Here is a 23,714-nt window from a genome sequence, read left to right as displayed (position 1 = left end):
AATGATTTGAAAAATACATTATATGATTTCTAGCAAATATTTAAGTATAGCTATGTAGGTAAATAGAGCCTACTTCATTTTCCAGCATCCATCTTATTTATACTTTCATCTCGAAAACAACGTATTTTTTCCATCTGTCTATCAATACTGAGATAGACCAATATCGAACCGGATGGAATTGTTTGCAAATGCTCACCCCATGTATGAAAATATATTTTCTTGTCAATGCCAAATTGTCTTCGGGAGTTATGGTATATCCAAGTAAATTACAGAACCTACAGACGCCAATTTTCGTTTCATTTCGTTTTCATATAGGAGTCAACTAATGAGTTCTATGAATTGAAATTTTCTTAACAAGTTGTTTATTGCATAATTAAATATTTATTATACTTTTGTCTTATATATATTTATTTAAAACAACATGTATGCAAAACATAAACATAAAACAACAGAACATAAAAATTTCAAAGCAATAAAAATCTATAACTAAATAGAAACTTATGTTGTGTTCAATCAGATTTAGTTAAGGTGACACTGGTTCATATTAATTGAACAAAAAGTTTCAAAATTCTTGTCATTTGTTTAAAAAACCGCCAAATAAACGGTTGCAGAAAAAAATTTAAAACCTACGCAACAAATTCACGAGAGATAAATGTAAATATTTGACCTGAAGTTTAGGCTTAAGTTACAACGTTAGCCAAATCGACTTTATTAAACTTTTTCGGCCTCTAATAAGCGTGACTTCCAAACACTTCTGCCAAATCATAGCTAACCTTGTCCCAATTAAACTCCAAGTTAAGTTGACACGCCAACTGACCGGCTCAAGTAATCCCGAAGTGCGCCGAACTCACCCGAGTGGCTCCGAAGTGGCCCGATCAATACCTCGTCCTGACACCCGCCCGTCAATTCCGGGGCAAAAGTCACGCCGGGATACCCGATTTCTGGTTTAGTTCCCGATTCGAACGCGTAACATACCCACCCGCATTAAATTAAATTATATAATTGACCAACTTTTGAGCAGTGTTGGCCTAGTGGCATCAGCGTGCGTCTCTCATACCTTAGGTCGTAAGTTCGATCCCCGTCCGTGCCCCAATGGACTTTCTATGTGCGTATTTAACATTTGCTCGAACGGTGAAGGAAAACATTGTGAGGAAACCGACATGTCTTAGACCCAAAAAGTCGAAGGCGTGTGTCAGGCACTGGAGGCTGATCACCAGGCATGAAAAATATTCAGAAATCTGAGGCCAAGACCTTAAAGAGGCTGTAGCGCCACTGATTTATTTTTATTGACCAACTAAAGTGTTAAAATATAACTACATATTTATGTTAGCATGTAACATAACACTAACTGAAAGTTACCTTGTTTACAAATATTAGAACTGAAAAATGGCGAGATAAAGTTGGATGTAATCAACGTGATGATGATCAAGGCATGATGGCAAAGGTTGCGGTTATAAAAGAATCTCTTGTTGTACAACCGGGGATCAAACTCGTAATCTTAGGGTCGAGAATTTTCAACATTTTGAACAATAAATTTGTTTTGTATACAGTAAAGCAATAATACTAAATACACGTGGGATACGTAAATCTTAAATCCACAGCCTCCTTGGGGTTCTTTACCCCGTGACCTAATTAACGATTGCTGACAATTTTATCTTGCTCTATAATCTCGCTATATAAATACGAGTGATGTAACGGAAGGATGTCGACCTTATTTTATGTATGACTTCTCAATTATATGAGTGAGTTGAGGTATACGCGGCTTTTAATGTAACATAGTTATACAAGTGACATATTAAATCCAAAATAGAAGAAATTGGCGTGTTATATTTTAATATATATTCAATATGTTGTCCCGTATCAAAAGCGGAAGCCACGTATGTTACCTTGACATAGCGTGGAGAAATACTCATTATTGTAATCAGAATGGCTGTTTATATCGTTATTCAAATAGAGTAAGGGCTACGTTAAGTGCAAAGATTTAGAAATTGGAATTTTTTGAATGAATTTTATGAAGATTAGTATAGTCTTATTGAAATAGAAAACTGTTAATCTTATTGGCAATAAATATAATAACTTTGCAAACTTTAAAAAACATCTCATAGGGACCTCATTAAACAACCATTCCGCATGGTTGCCCCCGAAAAATGGGTCACAGTTTCAGAGGGGAGTAAAAATTAAAATCCACCAGAAACTAGACCTTTCACAGAATAAGGACATCATTATCCGAACTGCCGCCGAATAAAAAAGCTCTGTTTCAATGGCCGACGTCATTAGAATTCGGCCTCTCAATTCTTTGTGCTTTCATTTGTTGAAATATGATACTCTGGTGTGACTTATTCTTAATTAAAAAATCGTATATTTAAAAAAGTAGAGTACTACACAGTATTTATTAGACGTAGACCGAGAGTTCACGATCGCACAGTAGAGGATCGAACTTGCGATCTCAGGAATTAGAGTCGCAGGCTGAAGCCACTGGGCCAACACTTTTGCTCTGCGTACCTAATAATATTTGCAATCAAAACCTCGACTTTGACTTGGTATAATAAATATATGTAAAAATAAACATAACAAAACAGACCTGATTTTCAAAAGGATTATACGGGAACAAGTTATAGTTTAATTAATGTTATAATAACATAAGCCGACAACAAATTCCCAAAACTAGGAATTTAATAGACAAACTTAAGTTAATATTACTTAATCCGGTGTATCATTAGATTAAGAGATCTTAAGTAAGCTTAAACTTAAATCATATTAACTCGTGTGGTTACTTCGTTTATTCACTGTAATTTAGGTTTATTACAGATTAATTTAAAGTTAATCTTATAACGTATTACGAGTTTATACACTGTAATTAAATGTTATACTTTTAATCAAGACACGAGAATAAAAAATGTGGGTAGGATTCTTCCAGTCGAGACTTAGTATGATTCGAGTATCTATGTATAAGACCAATAGTTTTAGTCTTGACTCAGACGACATATTTATTTATTTAATAAAACTATGTTAGATTACAAATAATAACAAGTACGATTAATTATAAGGGATACAAGGGGCGGTCTTATTACTAACAAGCGATCTCTTCCAGGTAACCTTATTAAGGAAAAAACTACTAAAAGAAATACTAAGGACAAAGTGCAAGAAGGGCATAACCAAATTAACAAAAATAAAATTACAAGTAATGCTGAAAAATTATAGATTACCATACTTAATCTAACGTAAAAAATAAACTAAATCTAATCTTAAGGTATGAATCACAATCCAAAAGAATAATACATGAATACAAAAGTAACGATTGAGCATGATAGGATATGGTTAAGAGGTGTTTATGTAGAGAACTTTCAAAAGAGGCTAGAGGTATCATATCGTATGGAATCGAGCGTATTCCATAATGGCGAAGATCACATATGTTTATAGTTAGAGATAGTTAATCAACTATAAAACATGTTGCATTTAACTTAAAACTGAATTACACTATTACGCTACTACGTTCATTTTCAGCAAACAAAATATGTATTATATTTTACCAAGCGAGCCTTAAATAAAAGATAAATGTTACCATATGCACAAGACAATTAACCCAAATTCGATAGGAAAAATTGCCCGAAATCCGGTCTCCGTAACGAAATTCCCGTGACGGTTGCATCGTAAATTTACAGCGCACGCGGGGGTAAGTTGTGTACTTTAGTGTGGTAAGCTTTTAGCGTATGGTACAAGGCTTGATTTGACTAGCTTTTGGTACGGCAGACGGTCAAAAACTGTACTTTAGAAAATAATAATAGGCTTTTATTTCAGGTACTTTACATTTATAATTCTCACTCTTTTTAGATATTTGTGTCCTTTTTTGGCAAAGGCCTCTTCCAAATCCCGCCATTTCTGTGCCACTATCTGCCATGTACCTGTTGTTTCCTTAATCTGGTCTATCCACCTGCTAAATTGTCTTCTTCTTTTGCGTTTATTCTACCATGGGCATCAAGTTGATACTTTCTTGTTCCACTTTGTGACATCTGCCTTAGTTATTCTTGTTAATGATGTATTATATATTTTATCTATTCTTATCTTCCATTCCCTAGTTTAAATATTTTTACGACATTCTTTTATTTGCTGTTTTTTGTTTTGTTAAGGCATAATTTATTTGATTTAGTCGAAGAAGCGTAATCAATTACGCTTCTTCGACCAATCGAGGGGCTGAGAGAAGCCGCGTTTAAAGGGATACGTGGCCCTTTGCAAAGGCGCATTTTTAATTTATAAAACTTCAACTGAGACTTTGTTGCTACGTGAATTATGAGCGTAAACGCTACCGCGTATGGTTTCGAACACTAGGTCTAATGTACACTAGAGGGCAACAAAACAGTGGCCGCTCCAGCCACGATCATGATCCTAACAATACACATATTTGTACGACAAGTCAAATATCATGTTAGCTATTATTTAGTTTCAGTTCTGATTATTTAATGAATGTCGAATGAACATCTAGGGTCGGGTTTTAGTGACGTTTTACACTAATATTCCAAAAATATAACTTTAAATGTGCTCTAAAAACTGTATTAGCTTTAATTTATCTTGTATCACTAAAATAATTGAAGTAACTTCCGGCCGACTATAAAATCATAGATTAGACAATCCTTGTGCTTTGCAGATGTTTTAAATTAAGTTGGTAGTCGTTCCAAAAACCAATCAGCTGGAAGCCCTTGAGTTCGTTTTCCAGGTATTTGAATATCTTTTTGCTAACGAGCGTTATAAGGTTACATTATTTTCATCATAGAATCGCATTATCATATTATACCAGTAGGATTTTACATCGTGTAATCAATACTAAAACGTAAATGGACTGGACACGCAATGTCTGGAGTTTTATATATATTGTATTGATAGATTCTCAATCCACGCACTTTGAACCGGTTCCAAATAGGAGGTGCAGCGACAGCAAAAAAATCCAAATAAGAATTATTGTTAATTCATATTTTTCTTGCTATCTGATAAAAAAGTTTTATTTTTTAAATATCCTACACAAATACGAATTGGTTTAAGCGGGAAATAGACTATAGAGATATAGAGGTATATTTGAAGTTACGCAAATATACTGGTAATTTTGGGGGGCATAGGGCGAAATCTATTCATTACGCATTAAATGTATCGAAAACCTTCGAAAGGAGATGTATATAAGAATAGGATATTTCAAAAATATCTATTTATTAATAGCCTATACATATGAAAAAAAAATCTAGTTGCAAGATAAATATGATTTAACATTAATTTTACATTGCTTGTTTGTGATGCACCTCCTTGTAACCGGTTAAAACTGCGTTTGATGTCATTTGGAAATAGCAACGGCCCTAGGATTAGCGTTTCCTCGACTTGCATCTGTCGCTACGTGTTTAGGGATTATTTTACTATTTTCAGCTACTGTTATTTATTTGAACCTGTATTCCTTGCATCCCTTTAGGGATACCAGTGTTATACGCTTTTAATTCAAGCCCCGTCGTCGAATGAGTCTTATGTAAAAAACAATATCTGTATAACAAATCGAAAACAACTATTTCTATCGGAAATCGAAACCAAGACCAGGTTTAACGACTATATTCACCAATTGCGCTACAACTTTTTAGGTCTGGGCCTCAGATGTGTCAGACACACACCGACGACTTTTTGGGTCTATGCCATGCCGGCTTTCCTTACTATGTTTTCCTTTACCGTACGAGGGAGTGTTAAATGCTGACCGAGACAGTCCATTGGTGCACAGCCGGGGATCAAACCTACGACCTCAGGAATGTCGAACGCTGAAGCCACGAGGCCAACACTGGTTAAACGACATACAATATAGTATTGTCTTTTATTGACATAACTTTTACGCATTTAAAGAAAACACTTTTTTACCGGATTGAAGTTACGGATTATTATAAATTTACAATTATTTTGCATAATTTTAAATCTTTCCGACATAGAATAACCAATAAAGATTTGTTCGTATTTCATTAAAGCTTTAAAATTTCTTCTAAATGCGCAGAATGTTCTAGAAATATCATCTTGTGATCTTCCAACCGTAACCATCTTTTGAAATATCTAAGGAAGCTTTTGACCTATTTCCCTATTGTAGTGTAAATTATCCAGAAACGAACTTTACAAACAACTTTGCGTTTAAAAAATAAATGGGAATCGCTCAAAACAACAGACTAAAATCACATTCGAATTTCAAAATTACGGAACTTTTTCCGCTCAAGGCACTCTTTTTTATCTGTGGTAAATTTAAACAGAAATGAAAAAAAGGCATCACTAGAACACTGGTTTCAGAGGTTGGACATTCGGGCGATATGTCAAGCATTTTGACAAAGTGCCGCTGGCGTGCTTGTTACTGCGCAAAAACATTATTTTAACCGACTAAACGACAATCATCCCACTAGTTAAGGATTGTGTCCCAAATGTGGGACATACTGTTATTTTTACGTTCACTTCCGATTTTGTGAAATTGTCACAACAATGGAGCTTTTGCAATATTTTTTCCCATTGACTCGTAGTTAAGTATTCAAGTTATCTACGCTAAAACAAATGACTATAGTTTATTGACTGCCTAAGTATATAATCGTTAAATTTATAACTTACAGTTAAAACAATATTTTTTGTGTTGTTACTTCAAATTAAATAAAAACTTGAGAGGTGACAAGGGACACCCCGATGGAACGAAGTTCCTTTCGATTAATTAGTGAAGGAATTGTAATAATTTTTTTAAGTTATAATAATTTTTATTATTAACAAATATAATGTAGTATAAACTTAATCAGTGGGCTCAATTTTAGTATTAATTGGATTGTGGTACCTAACTGAATGGTAACTTAAAGTTATAAAATAATGTTTTTTTCCGTCTAGCCCCCTTTCGCAACGCGGGATAAGGAACTTCGTTCCAAAAAAAAAAAGGTTAAATCACGCTTTGACAATCAAGGGTATAGGATCATTTACTCTAACAGTAGCTACAGCAGTATCTTCGTTTATAACGTATACGAATAACAATATAAAATTAAGCACAGAACACTGTCATTTACGTAATTATGTAGGGAAAACAAATTACGTTCACATCCCTAATGACTTAAGTGTTATCTTTCAAAACGTGAAACTTTGTTCCGTGTTATTTTGTGATAAATTACTCTCGCAAATAAATAAAGGGTTTCTTGTTCATTGTCATGCAAATTTCAGTATACACTATGTATTCAAACACTTTTAATTAGGTTACGTAATTTTTAAATAATAAAAATTGATAATTGGAAATTAAATTATTTCTATGTAGGTTAAAAATATTAAAAATACTATATATATAATATATTATATTTATTTCCAACACAAATTAAAATCATTTATATTGAAGAATACTATATTTTATACTATACTTAACTGAACTTAGTTCAACTTTTTAAACTCTTTTTTCCATATCCTTATTTTCATTTGAAATTAGTATTTACTTATAGCCAAATGAGAATAGTAATATGTTAGTCGCCTGTGGACTCCTCTCTTCTCCTCTTGGGAGAAGGCCTCCTAAACCCTTTTCAGATGTCTCTAGCTATTGGCTGTCAGTATTTTCCTGCTATATCTAGTCATCAGCCCACCTTCTTTTTGGCCGGCCTATTATTCTTTCCCGGGTGGTCCCTTCCATTTGATGTCGACGAGCTTAAAGAAGTTTGTGGAGAAGATGTTCATGATAGAGAGATGGCCAGTAAAAGGCCCATACTCTATAAGATGTCCTTAGAAAAAAAATGTAAAGATGTGTATCTTTTGTAAAGATGGATGAATGTTTCAAGGAATAAATGAGGCTTAATTATTATTATTATACTTCTTTGCATAGATTCAATCTAATCGATAAATAATAATTTTAATAATAATATTAAAATTATTATTTATCGATTAGATGAAAGTATTAAGTATTAGATTATTATAAAAAAAAACGATGTTTGCTTCGATTGCTTTTTCGAGCTTTAATCATTAGACACATGAAAGCAACAGTTAAATACTGCAACATATTTTCTGATTAATATTAATGACATATGTCATGTTCAAAGAGTTTGGACACGTGTTGTAGTTGACAAAAAATGGTTCGAAACATCGGCACGAAGTAATGTCGCGACTGAGTGAGTCATTACTCTTTATCGCAACTACAATAGGATAAATTTGTATTCTTAAAGCTTTACGGTCAGTTAGGGACAAAACACATTTTAACGGCTGTAACGAAATCTAGTTTGCACACTCATCATTTTATATTTGAGTTCTGTAAGGCAGAATAATCAGCAAATATAAATGTTAAAAAATTTGAGCTTTTTGGTTTTATATATTATAACGTTGTTAAATTTCCATAATGGATAACCTAAATCCTGAGCAATTACACTATCTATTCTTCTTCAGTCGCAATCTTAATTTCTGGAGGTCGTGTTAGTGATGTCGACAACTTCAACAACTTCCTTCCTCCCTGTCTTCGGCAAGCCTCTGCACCTGGGTGATGGTAAGACCTGTTAGAACCTATACTTAATCGGTCCAGCGAGTAGGGGATCCTACGTCTGGTGCCCTCCACTTTGCCAGTCACGATGATTAATTCTAAACTTTATGTTTCCCTGTTCCCTATAAGTCCGTACAAAAACCCATTCGCTCATTTTTGAGTTAATCTGGGACATTATTTTATAATCCGGAATTCCTAATTTGTTTTTTAAGAATGTTAAATTCACATAACAATTAAATAAAATATGTATATAATATAATCTTTGTACTTTCACGTAAAACTATCTGACTTCATTAGTTCAATACAATATCAATTTCGTGGAATATTTCATTATTGATGATTGACCAATCAATTAATTATTAGTTCGTAATTGTAGTGTAATATAATATTCTGTCGGCCTTTGACTAATATAGAATCGGTTTGATTTGTATTAATGCGTTATTCTCTGGATTAAACATGAAAATATATTACTATAAGGAATTAAAGCACGTTCAAATTATTTGAATAGATCTATTAAGTTTGAGGGTGAGCAATTTAACAAATTACCGTCTAAAATATGAAATATTAGCGTGTTTAAAAATATATAAAGAAATCAGTGGCGCTACAACATATTTAGGTCTGGGCCTCAGATTTCTGACACACGGCGTCGACTTTTTGGGTCTTATGCCGGTTTCCTCACGATGTTTTCCTTCACCGTTTGAATGTTAAATGCGCTCATAGAAAGAGTTAATTGGTGCACATGAACCTATTTAGAACCAGCTGCCCCCTGAAGCATTTGTAAGTTAGGTCCTTCAAGAAAAGAGCGTACCAAAACCTAAAACGCCGGCAACGCACTTGCGAGCCTTCTGGCAATGTATCGGTATCACTTAACTTCACTTAACTCATACCCGTTTGCCCCCTATTACATTAAAAAAAATTGCAAATTGCGATCTTACTTGATATGTCAACGTACAAAACCTCGTACGATTTTATTAAGCGAGTCCCCGATACATCAATACAATCAGTATTCCTCAGTAAATGCGTAAAGCTTCCCATTTGTAACTGTCAGCGCCATTTTTAGAATGAAGTAATCCTTTAAGATATTCGTTACTTTCTTTTAAAATTAACCTTATCATTGGGGCATTGTTTGTATTGTTATACACTCCTAAAAGCTGGAAAGATTTTGATGAAATTTTTTGAGTGTTCAAGTGGATTTGATTTAGTTTAACAATTATAAAATTTATTTATTAACAAAAATCTAACTTAAATGATATTGCAGTGTGTTACCATGGTTATCTTATTAATAAAGTCGTAACTATGGTAACGAAATTCTTGATCTTTAAATACATATAATATATGATGTATTTAATTGTTATACAGTATTTTAAAATATCTGTTTATTTTATAATTTAGGCCAGGTACCATTTGTTTATAACGAGTGTATTAATGACGTCATGCAAATTTTAATGAACACTATACATTAAGAAATATATAGAATACTAGCTGATCCGGCAAACGTCGTTTTGCCATGTATATCATTTATAATAAAAAAATAGGGGTTGATCATAGAGGGGTGAAAATTAGGGGTTGTATGTATTTATGATAATGCTGTATCATAAAAAAATAGAAATTAAAAATTTTGTCTAAAAAATAAAAATAAAAATTTAGGGGTGGACTACCCTTAACATCTGGCGGGCTGATTTGTGAATCTAAACCATTCCCAGATCCCCTTGAAGACACACAAAAAATTTCATCAAAATTGGTCCAGTCGTTTAGGAGGAGTTCAGTCACATACACACGCACACAAGAAATATATATATTAAGATAGATGTTAGTTATAGTATTTTGTACCTGCTACTTTAGGGTATAGATAGGAATGAAGTGTATGGAACTGGGGGTTTTTCTTTCAATTTAAAGCCGTTATTATATACTCTGTATCCATAGATAACTAGACCTTTTTTATAATTAACAATTGACTCACGTTCCAAATTCAAATTTCAACAGATCCAGAACTAATCGGGCATCACTAATCCGAACTAACGTCGACCAGAGAACATTGACCTCTCAGACTTTGTGTTTGAATGGTATCGTTATGTCTTTGGGGGTCAAAGTTAATTGGACGGGGGTGAAACTTGTACGACACTCGCTAAACAGATGTATCATATTGAACGTGCATTCCGTAACGCGCCATTTAAATGTTTACCATGTACGGAAATAAATTTGGTTTAAAGTCATTTTAATTATTACCAAGACCTTATTCTGTAAGTAGTTTACAATATTGTCTTTATTTTACGCGCAATTTGCATTCAAAATAAATAAGGGTTCGAACGTTTAAATGTGAGATATTTCTGAATTATGGGCAAGAGTAGCTGTGGAATCGACTCAAATGCCGGCAACGCACGCGCTAAACTGGGTGCTGCCTTTTATGGCTTACAGGGTCTTATGCCAGTAATTAAAACCAGCAATAAAGTAAACTATCTGCTGACTGAAGTATTTCCGAAGCAATTCGACTTAGGGTCCTTCAAGAAAAGAACAATTCTTAAAAGGCCGGCAACGCACTCGCGAGCCCTCTGACTTTAACAAAAGTAAAGCCCACAAACCATGTAATTATAAACACATTTAATTTATAGAATAATGTGATAGTGTGAGTGATAGAATAATCATAAATTGTATGTAATTTTAATAAGCGGGGTCAATGTCCTATGGAAGGTTTTACATAGTTTAATAAAATATAGTTACAATTAAACTTATATATGTATATTGACGTTTCAGACTTTCTGGTTGGACTCAATTCAGCAAAACCAACAAGCCACAGCTCCATGTTATTTATTAAACGGCAAAAGCTCTACAAAATGTAGCGAAACAAATGGAAATGTTTCATCAATATTTTCCAACGAAAATTGCATCAAGCTCAGAATTCTTATGGTTTTAAAAGTTTCTGTTAAAGCTGGTTCGAAGTCGATATAATACAATTCTTAATTTGAACTCAAGGCAATGAGCTTTTGTATAAAGCTTGTTTAATTGGTTTAATAAAGACATCTGTTGAGTTTTAAAATCGATACAAAATAGTTAAGAACTGAAAACATTTTATTTAGTTATTTTTGTAAATTATATAATTCATAAATTATAACAGACAATTTAGTGACAAGTTTCTGCTTGTGTTACGGCTTCGCTTCTGTGCTTGATACGTGTCCGATTTTTAATACAGAGTGCTGGGACTCTTGTACGTCAATAATTTATTAGAAGTCAATCTCACACTAAATGTTGGAGTCAGAGTTAGGACTAATTTTGTGTATTTGTTTAAATAAAACCTAAACATAACAATCACATATATAGTATTTACAATTTCTTTAACCTACATAGTAATAATAAAAATAATTGAAAGTAAATAAAAAGAAAATTAAAACAAATTTAAAATGTTGGTCCCTGTGGCAGATATTAAACATACAAAATTCAATACCTTCTCCTCATACGGAAGTTGTCAATCACATCACTCACTCGTAATCTAATACTAAGAACTACTCTACATTTCTGGTTTTCTCACAAAAGAAAATCTAGGAGACAGGCTTCAGAAATGCTTCGAAATTCAAAAATTATCAAGCTAAGAGCCAACCGCTGATATTCGAATAACATTCCACCATATTAATTAAAAAAACGAATTTTTTCCTAGCTCTCAAACACACTCACGTCAATCTCAACGGAGATTAATCGCGAAATAAAATTGCCATATATGCTTATATAAACACCATGTCTAAACAAGTCCGCGCTCGTCTTTGATTACTCGATGTAAACAGAGGGAGTAGAGTAAATAATTTCACGTCTTGCGGATATTAAAAGTTGGAACATGTCAAAAGATATAGGTTTTTCATATTTTTCGATTTGAGTACTTCAAATCGACTTTAACTTGACGTGGGGATCGGCGTTAATGAACTGTGACAAAGGAAGTTTTCTAAGACAGAAGGTAGAGAGGTATATTTTTATAAAACAAGAGTAATAAAATATTAAATACAAAGTAAAGAATTCTAATCAATGCGAAGAAGAGACACTAGCGAACTGTGGACTCCCGGTCTTCCCTGCGAGATAGAGACCTTAAACTGTTTAAAAGAGCATAGGTACTCCTCCTTCAAAGACCGGCAACGTATCAGTTAAAATGAGCAGCGATTACTGCCCTGATTGGGTGGCCCGGAGGCTTGATTGCCTCCCTATTTAAAAAAAGGAGAAAAAGTTTAAATATCTAGCAAAAAGCTTAAAAATGTTAATATCATTTTGATAGTTGCACGACAACCGTTAAAATACAATTCTATAAAATGATGTATGTTAACACTTAGGCCATTAGAGAAAAATGTATATTTTCCTTGTATATAAAAGCTTAAAGGTTTATAAAGAGAGACATATTACCAGGGAGAACTATAGCATTACACAAATAACACTAACTATATTTCAGTAGTATAAAAACAAAAATTTATTCACCCGCAATCAAACCAAAACTTATGCTAAAAGCGTTAACGACTAAGCCACCGAGGCAGCTTATCACAGTGATAAAAAGGTTATAGTCAGTCAAGATAGTTAGGAGACATCAATCAGGAGTAAATTGATACTAGCCCTTCCCATTTATCACTCAATCTAACCTCACCGAAAGGTATTCGACGGTCGTTATTCACCTGACAATCGAATTCAATAAAATCAAAGAGATTTAAATATAGTGGGACATTAACATTCTCATTTCATAGTTTCAAATTAACAAACTCTTGTGGTCTCTGGAAATGAGCGCTGTGGAGCATGTCTGCTCCTCAGCATGATGCTGAGCCAGGGCCAGTTACAACCACAACACACGCACATTACACACTTATGTAGGTACATTATTCTTTAAAAAAATATTATTTTTCTTTCTTTTTTTTTTGATTATTATTTTTTTGTGTGATTCGTTAGAAATAAATGTTATGTCTATGACTAAATTTAAAATGGGAAAGCTTTATTTTTGTCTCACTTGTTATAATACAGCTGAAGAGACGGTATTACATGTCCTCAATGACTGTAGAATGTATGGCTACGACACATACAACACTGAACGAATTATGGCCATGTATATAACCGAGACGAATTTCAAAGTAATAATGTTGAAGAAAGGCTTAGACGTTTTTTTTTAAATTTGCTTTAAATATTATACCAAAAGTTGTTAAAAGAAATATTTAGTACTTTATCACCCTATTTACCAATGCTATTTACTTAAATTATACATACTTAATGCCTCCGACGACAATATAGTCGGAGAATTAGCTAAAGAAAATATATATAAAAAATTTAAAAAAGGAATGTTATCGGAAGCTATTTTCAATGAAATTATACCAAAACTGCACAGTTTGAGAGTTTGAGTTACGGTTTACAATGCTACTACTATATTTGACTTGAGATACGAATTCGATGCCCTAATGTGTACAGTAACTTTCAAATAGTTACATCCTAGCGACCAATAGATGTCGCCTGTATACTGTCCTACATTCCGGCGTGCCTAATCGCGGGCTATTCATTTCATCTTTGGATGCATTTCTTATGTCTGCACATTCAAAGGACTGTTTCCAACTGAATACGTGTTTAAAGGGCTTTCAGGATGATAAAGAAATGCTTTAATTGGGTCGGTTTAACCCGTTTGAGGAAATATATCATTATGACTTCTTTAATCTAAGTATGTCCAAGCTTAAAGCTTCGTTTATGTCAAACCCTCTATATTTAAATCAGATTTATACGTAATGTATTAAATAAAACACTAATTTTAAACGTTGAAACTACTATTTTGGTAATAGAAGAATAAGACTGATATGATCTTTATGTGGGTTGATAAAAAAGCTGGATCTGAGATACACAACATACTACATATTTATTTATTTAGGTAACTTTTCTTTCACGTTTTTCCAAATAAACATTTACGTGGCTTATATAATAATAATTATGCCCATTTTCAATATTTACAAATGTTGAATATACGGATTAGATTTGTTATACTTCTTTCAGTACTAGTGATCGGAACCGCTTGACCGTCCTCCAGATTTTATCAAATATCAATAGCTTTCTTTCTCCATTCGCTTCCTTCTAACGCTTCTATATCTTTTATCTGCCCTTTTTAAGGGTGCCTTCTTCTCCTTACCCTTGGTCCTTTCCATATAGTTGTGTTTAAAATCCACCTTTTTATCCATATGTGCCATTACCACTTCTGTTTTAAAGTATAATGTAAGACATCTATTCACTTTTTATAGTCGTCTTATTTTTTCGCTTTTTACTTTTTGTATTCTTATTATTAGTACACCTATTCCATTGCTTTCTGGCATGCTACTAGTATGATTTTTAATTTTTGTATGTCTACGTTACAAATATGTAAGAGTAGGTAAGATACAAGTGTTCAAAACGCTACAAAGTAATTCAATTTTTTAATTATTAAATTACGTACGCACACACCAAGTTGTGTTAAGTGAAGAGATATGAAAGTGACCGGAAATAACGTCACAATAATCACTAATTTGATTAGCCATAAAGCCGGGTAATAGCGAAGTAAACGATTAAACTGAATACCACATAAAAAATACAATGCTTCCCTGTTTGATGTCCGCTCGTAAAGACAAATTGCTTTTTAAAGAGGTACAAGTTCACTTCGAGAAGAGAATGAACTGTGACGACATCTTGTTCTATTCAACACAATAAATAGTAAAGAACTGTATTTATGTATATTTTGTATTCATCCTACTAATATTTTAAACGCGAAAGTTTACAAGTACATCATGTTTGTTACCCTTTCATGTAAAAACTACTAAATGGATTTTAATGAAACTTTACAATAATATAGCATACATCAAAATAACACATGGGCTACAATTTATAACGATATCGTGTGAAATGTCCAAAATATCAAGTAAGTAGGAAAAAATCTACCATCTGCGAGCTATTCTGGCGTGCGCTGGGAAAACCCATATATCTTTGTCTTATATATATGTAAGCTATTACAGCCAAAATAGTGAACCATATCAACAATAATAATTTATTTTATATTAATAATAAATTTATACCTAAATTATAAAATATGTCTTTCACGCTACATCATTTGAACAAATATAATTCCTTTTGAATTAAATCACATTTTGTCACCTCAATCTAAACTCAATAAATTTTGTTACAAGATAATTGTCAATGCGGTCGTAAATAGTCATTTAAACGTGGTATTCTAAATGCGATGTTAATCCACTATGCTTATAAACAAACAGATTAAAGGACTAATTCGATACGCAATTCGTTAATTATAGTGATAATTATAGCGAAGCGTGTGTCCACCATCTGTCGGCAACGAAATTGGGTTAGACATTAATCACATTGCTAATGATAGCGATTCATAACATTCACTGTGGGAATATCTGCCCACTTGATCTTTGTTTATGGTGTTCCTGATTAGAAGCCTTTGCCGTATCTTTGAGGTTCGTGAGGAATTTCTATGGTTAACTGATAACCATGCTTCGTACAGCTGTTTGCGCTATATAAGTCATGAATGCCTTTAAATAAATAATGAAGAGGATAAAGCCATGACAATCGGATACGGAGCTGGATAATATTTTAAAAATACTTTTAAATATGCACTTATGTGAGTCGACTAAAACGTCACCATGTTCTAGAGCTAGAAGACCGGCAGTAGCTCTAGACAGAAGATGAGTAGATGCTTCCAATGGGAAGTCACTCCACATGACAGCACCACAGAAAAAATTTGCTCATAGCCTTGGGGCTGATTGCAAATAAACGCAGAAAAAAAAAAAATAAGCACTGACATTGTGAACTTAGCTGTAAAACCGCTTTCGCACCATTCGAAATTTAAATTTAGTTTTTATAAAGCTCTACACATTGCTATAAAATTATAATAAGGAAATTCAAGGTAATAGCAAAAACAGAAGTCCGTTTTCCAATACCATATTGAATAACCCCACCCCGCATAAGCAGGCCATTTGCACCTCAATATATGGCTGAATGAATATATGAATAGTATCTCAACTATTTTTCAATTTTCCACAACAATAGGCATACTCATTATCATACTGAAAGGTTGATTGATGACCGAGTTTTAAATTGCATTTCCGACACACATATATATTGTATAGGGCCTATCACATACGTAGATATGTTTTCAGTTAGTAAAAAGTACATAATTTAACAATTTACGTAAGAAACACATTTAATACAGGATTAAAACTACTCTTACAATTGTAATATATTTATCCTGACGTCAGCATGTGTAGCAATGTTTTAACGAGTACCGTAATCCCCCCTAAAACGCGGACCGCATTATAGGAAATCGCGTTGTAGGAGTATTCTCGTAACACAGTTTAATATTTCAAAAACACAGGAATTTAATAAAGTTTTAAAACAACACAAAGGAACGCTAAACTAATTATGGACTTGACAAATCATTATAAATGTCACACTACAGAAATATAACTTGAGAATCTCTTGAAATCTTCGCGTTATAGGGCTACCGCGTTATACGAAGGATTACTGAATATCAGTACTACAAAGTATAAATCACTTTCAACGTAAATGCTCACTACGTGTTTATATAATACAATAAAACCAAACCAAGATATCGCTACAATTATCCCTATTGTTTGAGAAAATCGTCCAGCAATTATAAGAATATTGACTACAATTAGGGATCATTGTTTTTGTGCGTGGGAGTTGTGTCACAAAACAAATAATAGCAGTAGGAATACGAGAAACAAACGTCTGAGCTTTACAATAGGTGTCGGGTGCCTTTTAAGTTTCAATAGAGCAATTGTGTTTGACAACTAAATGAAAGTATTTTATCCTACAAGATTTGTTTAATAGTATCTAGTGTCATTTAGTTTACATAGTCTGTTCTTTACGCAGTGTTGGACTAGTATCTTTAGCGGGTGACTCTCATCCCTGAGGTCGTAGGTTCGATTCCCGGCTGTGCACTTATACTTTTTTCTATGTGCGCATTAGACTCGCTCGAACGGTGAAGAAAAACATCGTGAAGCTTGCCTCATACCCAAAAAGTCGACGGCGTGTATGACAAGAGGCTGATTACCTATTAGATTGACAATTGATGATGAAACAGATACATAAATCTGCGGCCTAGACCTAAAAGGTTGTAGCGCCACTGATTTCTTTATTTATTTTGTGTGTAACTATGTTTTTAGGCGAACTTAAGAATAAAAATTATTTTATGCCTAGATTCGTCGAGTTTTGGTGTCATAATATAAATAGGGATTGACTTACTAGTTAAAATATACGTTCGTAACAGTGGCTTGGGGTATATGAACACTAAACATGCGCTTATTTTACTGGTAACTGTATTCTGTATCAAGTATATGCGCTCGGGTTAAATTAACCGGAAACTATAGTTAAGATTCTATTCAAGGCGGCCGCGATCGCGTGAAATTTTAAACAACCCGATGCCACCCCAACGCTGTGACGTGGGAAAGCAGCGCATTACAAACATTTTGGAATACAAATATATACGATAATTTAAATTCTATATAATTCGAATTTTAATTATTTCAACTAGGCAAGGTGAGAATGTAAATACAAAGACTAAATTAGGGTTTGAGGAAATATTTTAAGAAACAGAAAGTCTTTATTTAGCAGTAAAAACAATTTATTTTTTCTTTAAAAGTTGTAGTTTGTTTAATGTTTAATTTCAGTTTTCTCTATCTATTAATGTACCTACTTAATTCATTATGTTTTCTGTTTCGTATATTTTGTTAAACAATCTGTTTTGCTTTGAATATTGACTAAGTGTTTTCTTTTATAATATGTTTATAAATAAATAAATTGTGATAAGACAATCGGAGGTATTATGACATATCGGGTGTAAGTCTATTTTAAGTTTTTTCTGTAAATGACCAATTACAATCAATTGAAACGCACTATCTTTCAAAACAAAATGATTACTCTGTAACAAGCTGTCTATATTCTAATAGGCAAGTACCTAGTTTGTACACACAGAGTTTGAACGCACCACTTTCAAGGATCATTTAACCTGCTGCATGACACTAATTTTTGTAAATAAATTTACATCTATAATGTGACATTTCCTTTATAACTTTTTTCTCAATGCCCATGGGCGTGCCGGTAAAAAACACGACATTGTTCGTTCACCATTAGCATTGCTGGTAGCCACAATAGATATGCCATTGTTACGAAATGACAGTGCAATTTGATTTTCAGATGACTTCCAGTGGGCTCCGAGATGAGGCGGTTCAACTTCGCCAGACAATTGCAGTTAAACTTTGGACGCGAAGTTTCAAAATCGGACAGGCGGAGGAGAATTGAAAATATTTACATTTGTGTTTGTGTAATATTGTTGCTGGATAAATTAGCTTAACAGAAAGAGTTTGAGTTTGGTACTTGTACCTATATAGAGATAGATCATTTGACTAAACATTTTTACGTAATATTAATAAATACTTAACGCAGAAAAAGGTATTTTTTTTTCTAAATTAAACTACGTACGATACGTACTGTCTAATGACAGTATTTCTGTCAAAAATACCAATGGCGCTACCTTTTTAGGTCTCAGATTAACGTATCTGATCCGTGGTAATTTCTAATAGGCAAGTAGGCGATCAACCTTCCGTGCCTAACACACACCGTTGACTGTTTGTGTCTAAGGCATGCCGGTTTCCTCAAAATGTTCTCCATCACCGAGCGAGTGTTACACGCACATAGAACGTCCAATGGTGCACAGCCATCGAACCTACGACCCTAGCGATGCCTTCATCGTTGAAACCACTAGGCCAACACTACTCCAAAAGTAAATCTAATTAAATAATACCGAAGTGGTATAATTATTTTTGAACAGAAGCACTCATTTTTGATGGACAATACCAGAAAAGAAGATGTAATATGATAGATTTACAATATACTCGGTGATCTTTAAAACATAATATTTAATAAAAGTGGTACAAATAGTTATTAGTGGTACCGAATAATTATAAATATCCGGTCATATAAAAATAGGCATTCAAATGTCATATTAATATTCATAATTAAGTTACATATATAACATAGTGTCATAATAATAAGTTATGTATAATCGTTGTCAAACTTACGGTCTTAATATCGCACAGGCCATAAAGGCCTTTAAAAAATTAATCACCTTCCCCTTGAAAGCATTACACCTATTTAAACCTATTCAATACATCAATTAAACCCAACAGATACAATCAACTCCAGATTTACAGATTTACATAACATAAGTCCCATGAGATAATTTAGACCAATCCAAATATTTATTACCCCAACAGAACCCTGAAGTATAAATAACTGAAATGAATAAAGAGCGGAACTGTCTTTTGATACAATACGTGATACGAGAGAAGGAACGCGGGTGGTCCGATCTCAAGTGGTTAGCATTCACAACTAAGAACAGCGCAATAATATAAGAACATGTGTACCTTGAATTCGTAGCTTGACAATCTATCAGAAAATGCTCAAACTCACCATTCTAATATTATTTTTAGTTTTTTTTAGAGTTGTTTTATATTTAATTGTTCACAGATCGTTAAAGTTATAACAGATCTTTCTCTAAAACCTTGTCTAAAACTAGAACTATATAATCATAAATATATAATATATGTAACGTAATGTAAGAAATGCAGTGAAATTTTAAACCTACTCTGTTTGAGTCAGGTATATATATAATATATATAATATAGCTAGGTATATCGAATGCAAATTGATTTTGTCATAGTTTGTATTAAATAGTTTTCATTCAATCTAATTATATAATGGTATAATTCGAATAACTTTGCGGAGTTTGAAGCTGTCTTATGAAGTTTCAATTTCAAGTTGAAATACATTAATGGAAACCCGCTCAAGAACTATTTATAATAGTGGTCTCGCTATTACTCCAAACTAAGACATCGGAGATGTTTTACGGAGATGAACACTTTCCTACTGCGACAAGATTTACGCTACTTTGCTGTTTTTGATTTAATTTAGAGAATGCTAGACTAATTCATTAAAATTCTATGTATAAAACAATCTCAGTTGGCGGTTATATTAATATACACGTATATTTTATATGACATAATAATAATCAGTGGCGCTACAACCTCTTTAGGTCTGGGCCTCAGATTTTGGAATCTGTTTCATGATCATTTTTCAATTTTATAGGCAAGTAGTCTCCTGTGCCTGACACACGAAGTCGACTTTTTGGGTCTAAGACACGTCGGTTTCCTCACGATGTTTTCCTTCACCATTCGAGGGAATGTTAAATGCGCACATAGAGAGTCTATTGGTGCACAGCCGGGGATCGAACCTACGACCTCAGGGATGAGAGTCGCAGGGTGAAGGCGCTCGGCCAACAGTGATAATATACAATATAATATAATCTAAAATATTAGTTGCCTGTGCGTGCCTATGGCTATTAATAGTATTCCTAAAATCGGTTATTTATTAATGCTGATAATAAATATTTAAAAATAAAGAAATCGCGTTTATTATTTTCTTCGCACTATAAGCATTTGGTTGGAATATTGGAACTTTTCTATTTGAAGGTGACAAAATATGAAGTGATTTGTTGACTCAACATTGGCTATCGATCTCTGTGGTCAAATATTGTTTTTCCCTCGACGCTGATAAAATATTGAACCTCAAATAACATTTAGACAATTTCGTGTTAAACTTTTTTATTTGTAAATAGTTTGGTACTTTTCATTTATAATCACTATGTTTTGTATTATATGTTAATATAGCTCCTGCTGAACTATGTTACAAATGTAAACATAAGTGTAAACAAAGTTTATAAATCAGTTCTTTGTCAACAAGGAAAAAAACATATTATATTTATAATCATTCATGTTTGTTTTCAATTAGTAGCATATTATGAAATATACATTTTATGAATGCACTGCTTTTACCATAAAATTCGATAGCGTATTCGTGTTTGTTATTTATTATTTTAATGAACGCACCATTTGCATTGCACAGACTAAAAATCGATCTTAATATTAACTTAAAGTTAAATCAAAGAATGCCCCTCACACGAAAATCACACAAAATGGCAGTGCATTATACATACCTACCTTCTCTATACGCGTATTACAATAAAAACAAAACGAATTGCATTAAGAGTAAATAATAAACTGACAATTAATTAAGTGGACAAATCAGTTCTAGCATCGTAAGTATATATATATATATATATATATATATATATATATATATATTTATCTTACGTCGAAGATAATTAGGCTTTTCATAATATATTTTTTAATCCATCTCAATTTTAGTAATGTTTATTAGTCGTGTGGTTTACTTATAGCGACGAATGCGCGTTCACCTAATTTTATTTTATAATATTTCTACCTACGTATGTTATAGCTAAACTGTATTAATTTTTTTTACTCTATAGTCATTCATCTGAGGTTAAACTAACTGTAGATCACGAATAGCATTGCTGTGAATAAATCGCATCATCTTTCAATCATGCGCCCTTTGAAAGCTTAATTGAACTAAATCATCAATTTAACCAAACTCGATGTTTATCTTGCTTAAATAAAGAGTTCTTGTTGCTCATTAGCGCTATCTTGAACTCACAAATGTTTCGCTGCCTTACAAACGTTCATTTGTTTATCGTTAGATTAGTAACGTCAATAATTGGAACAAACACAAATCTGATTTTTGTTGTCGGTATGAGGAAAATTAAAAACACTTGCAATAACAAATGGATACGCACGATTTTAGAATGTTTTCATTTCGAAATCGAAGTCGAAATTCAAGTCGGCTTGACGTTTAAATAAATTCTCGCGATATAATTTTACGCAGTGTTTAAAAACTTTTTCAGAAACACGATATTTTCATAGTAAAATTATTTATAGGGCTTTTTTTAAATAAATGTTTGCTTGTGTTCGAATAACCACATTACAATGCAGGTTATGTATAATCATGTAAACACACATCTAATAATAAACGTCCAATAGGAATCATTAAATCAAAACCGCAAACTAAATACCACGAAAATCAATCCTAGAACACCACTGACCACATAAATAAATGAAATCATAGATTAACCACAAGATTTTTCACTTACGCTGATCGAAGAAGCAGCGATCCAAACCATTCATAACGTACAAAACAACATAGTGCACTACACAATTTATTTGTCACACAAACTGTTACACTTAAAAATTCACAGTGCACTCAAATCGGACTCAACGTCAGGGCGGGTGCTTCGTATACTGGCACAGATTTCACAGAAGTGTAGCCGTTATGACGGTCGGCGCGCGACTAAATTGCGCGCGGCGCCCGTGCCGCTACAGGGTTGCGGGGAGAGGGATGCGTGCGTTCGGAATTCAACTTCCCACGTGCTTTGCGCCGTCCCTTTCTTACAGGACGGGTTAGCTTTTAAAAAGTCGACAACGCATCGATACGCCTCGGGCGATGCTCAGTAACCTTGTTTATGCGTACTGCAGCTAATAATAACGCGCGAATAACACTCGAAGCGCATTTTGTTTTTTTTATTGCACTTGTGCGTTTAGCGTTGTTTTACTTTCCGCTCGAGTGCGTACTTGTTTGTTGTTGTTTATAATGGCTACTGTTTCAATAGTGTCGTATTAACCCTTTAGCTTGCGGCAAATTATTGTAAGAGCAATATAACCTATTGTATTAATGTTTTTAGAAGCTCACGTGCTTGCTTTTGGCGACATAACTAAAACATAATTCTTGTTACGTATAAATTATAATGATTTAGTTTAGTGATATTTTTTATATCTAGGCTTAAACTAGCTTTCTTTTCTATGTAAAAGAAACTATTGAATTTTATATTAAGCATAAAAGTTACTTAGAAGAAATTAGTAATCTCCGTTTTTTTTACTTTGATTTTTTTCGTTAATATTTACAAGCCAGGGATTTTCATGTAATTTGATTCTCAAATAAATGACATGATTGATATGATCACACAGATAGTTAACACACATAGTTAAAAAGACAAAGTGCATCCGCGACAAAAGGGGAGTAACTCCGAATTTGGAGATAACCCACAAAAAACTTAATGTGTTTCTCAAAATTCTATATCGGTGGTCGAGTGAAAGTATTAGGGTTGTAACATTTGAAATATTAACAAAATTTAATTTTGAGTGACAGAACGCTTCTAAGATTGTGGTGAAGGTGAAGGTGAAAGTTTGTATGACTATGGGTATGTTTCACAATGTATGGATAAAGTACCAAATAGCTATGCAACACATAAATTATTTGGAAGATG

The 23,714-nt window shown here is 33.1% G+C and overlaps 1 protein-coding gene across 4 annotated transcripts in view; it reads right to left on the bottom strand.

Annotated features, from left to right (window-relative positions):
• The window catches only part of LOC125057859 (teneurin-m), a 231,422-nt gene extending 208,681 nt beyond the window's left edge, over positions 1 to 22,741 (bottom strand). For all 4 annotated transcript variants that reach the window (XM_047661780.1, XM_047661781.1, XM_047661784.1 and 1 more), the window contains exon 1: positions 22,545 to 22,741. In XM_047661780.1, coding sequence (XP_047517736.1) covers positions 22,545 to 22,578 — 34 coding nt within the window. In that variant the 5' untranslated portion in view covers positions 22,579 to 22,741. The remainder of the gene's footprint in view (positions 1 to 22,544) is intronic.
• Positions 22,742 to 23,714: the final 973 nt, after the last annotated feature.

The sequence above is a fragment of the Pieris napi genome, chromosome 17 (assembly GCF_905475465.1).
Source record: "Pieris napi chromosome 17, ilPieNapi1.2, whole genome shotgun sequence".
NCBI lineage: Eukaryota > Metazoa > Arthropoda > Insecta > Lepidoptera > Pieridae > Pieris > Pieris napi.
Note: the sequence above shows the minus strand (reverse complement) of the source record. Positions and strands in the feature narration are given on the sequence as shown.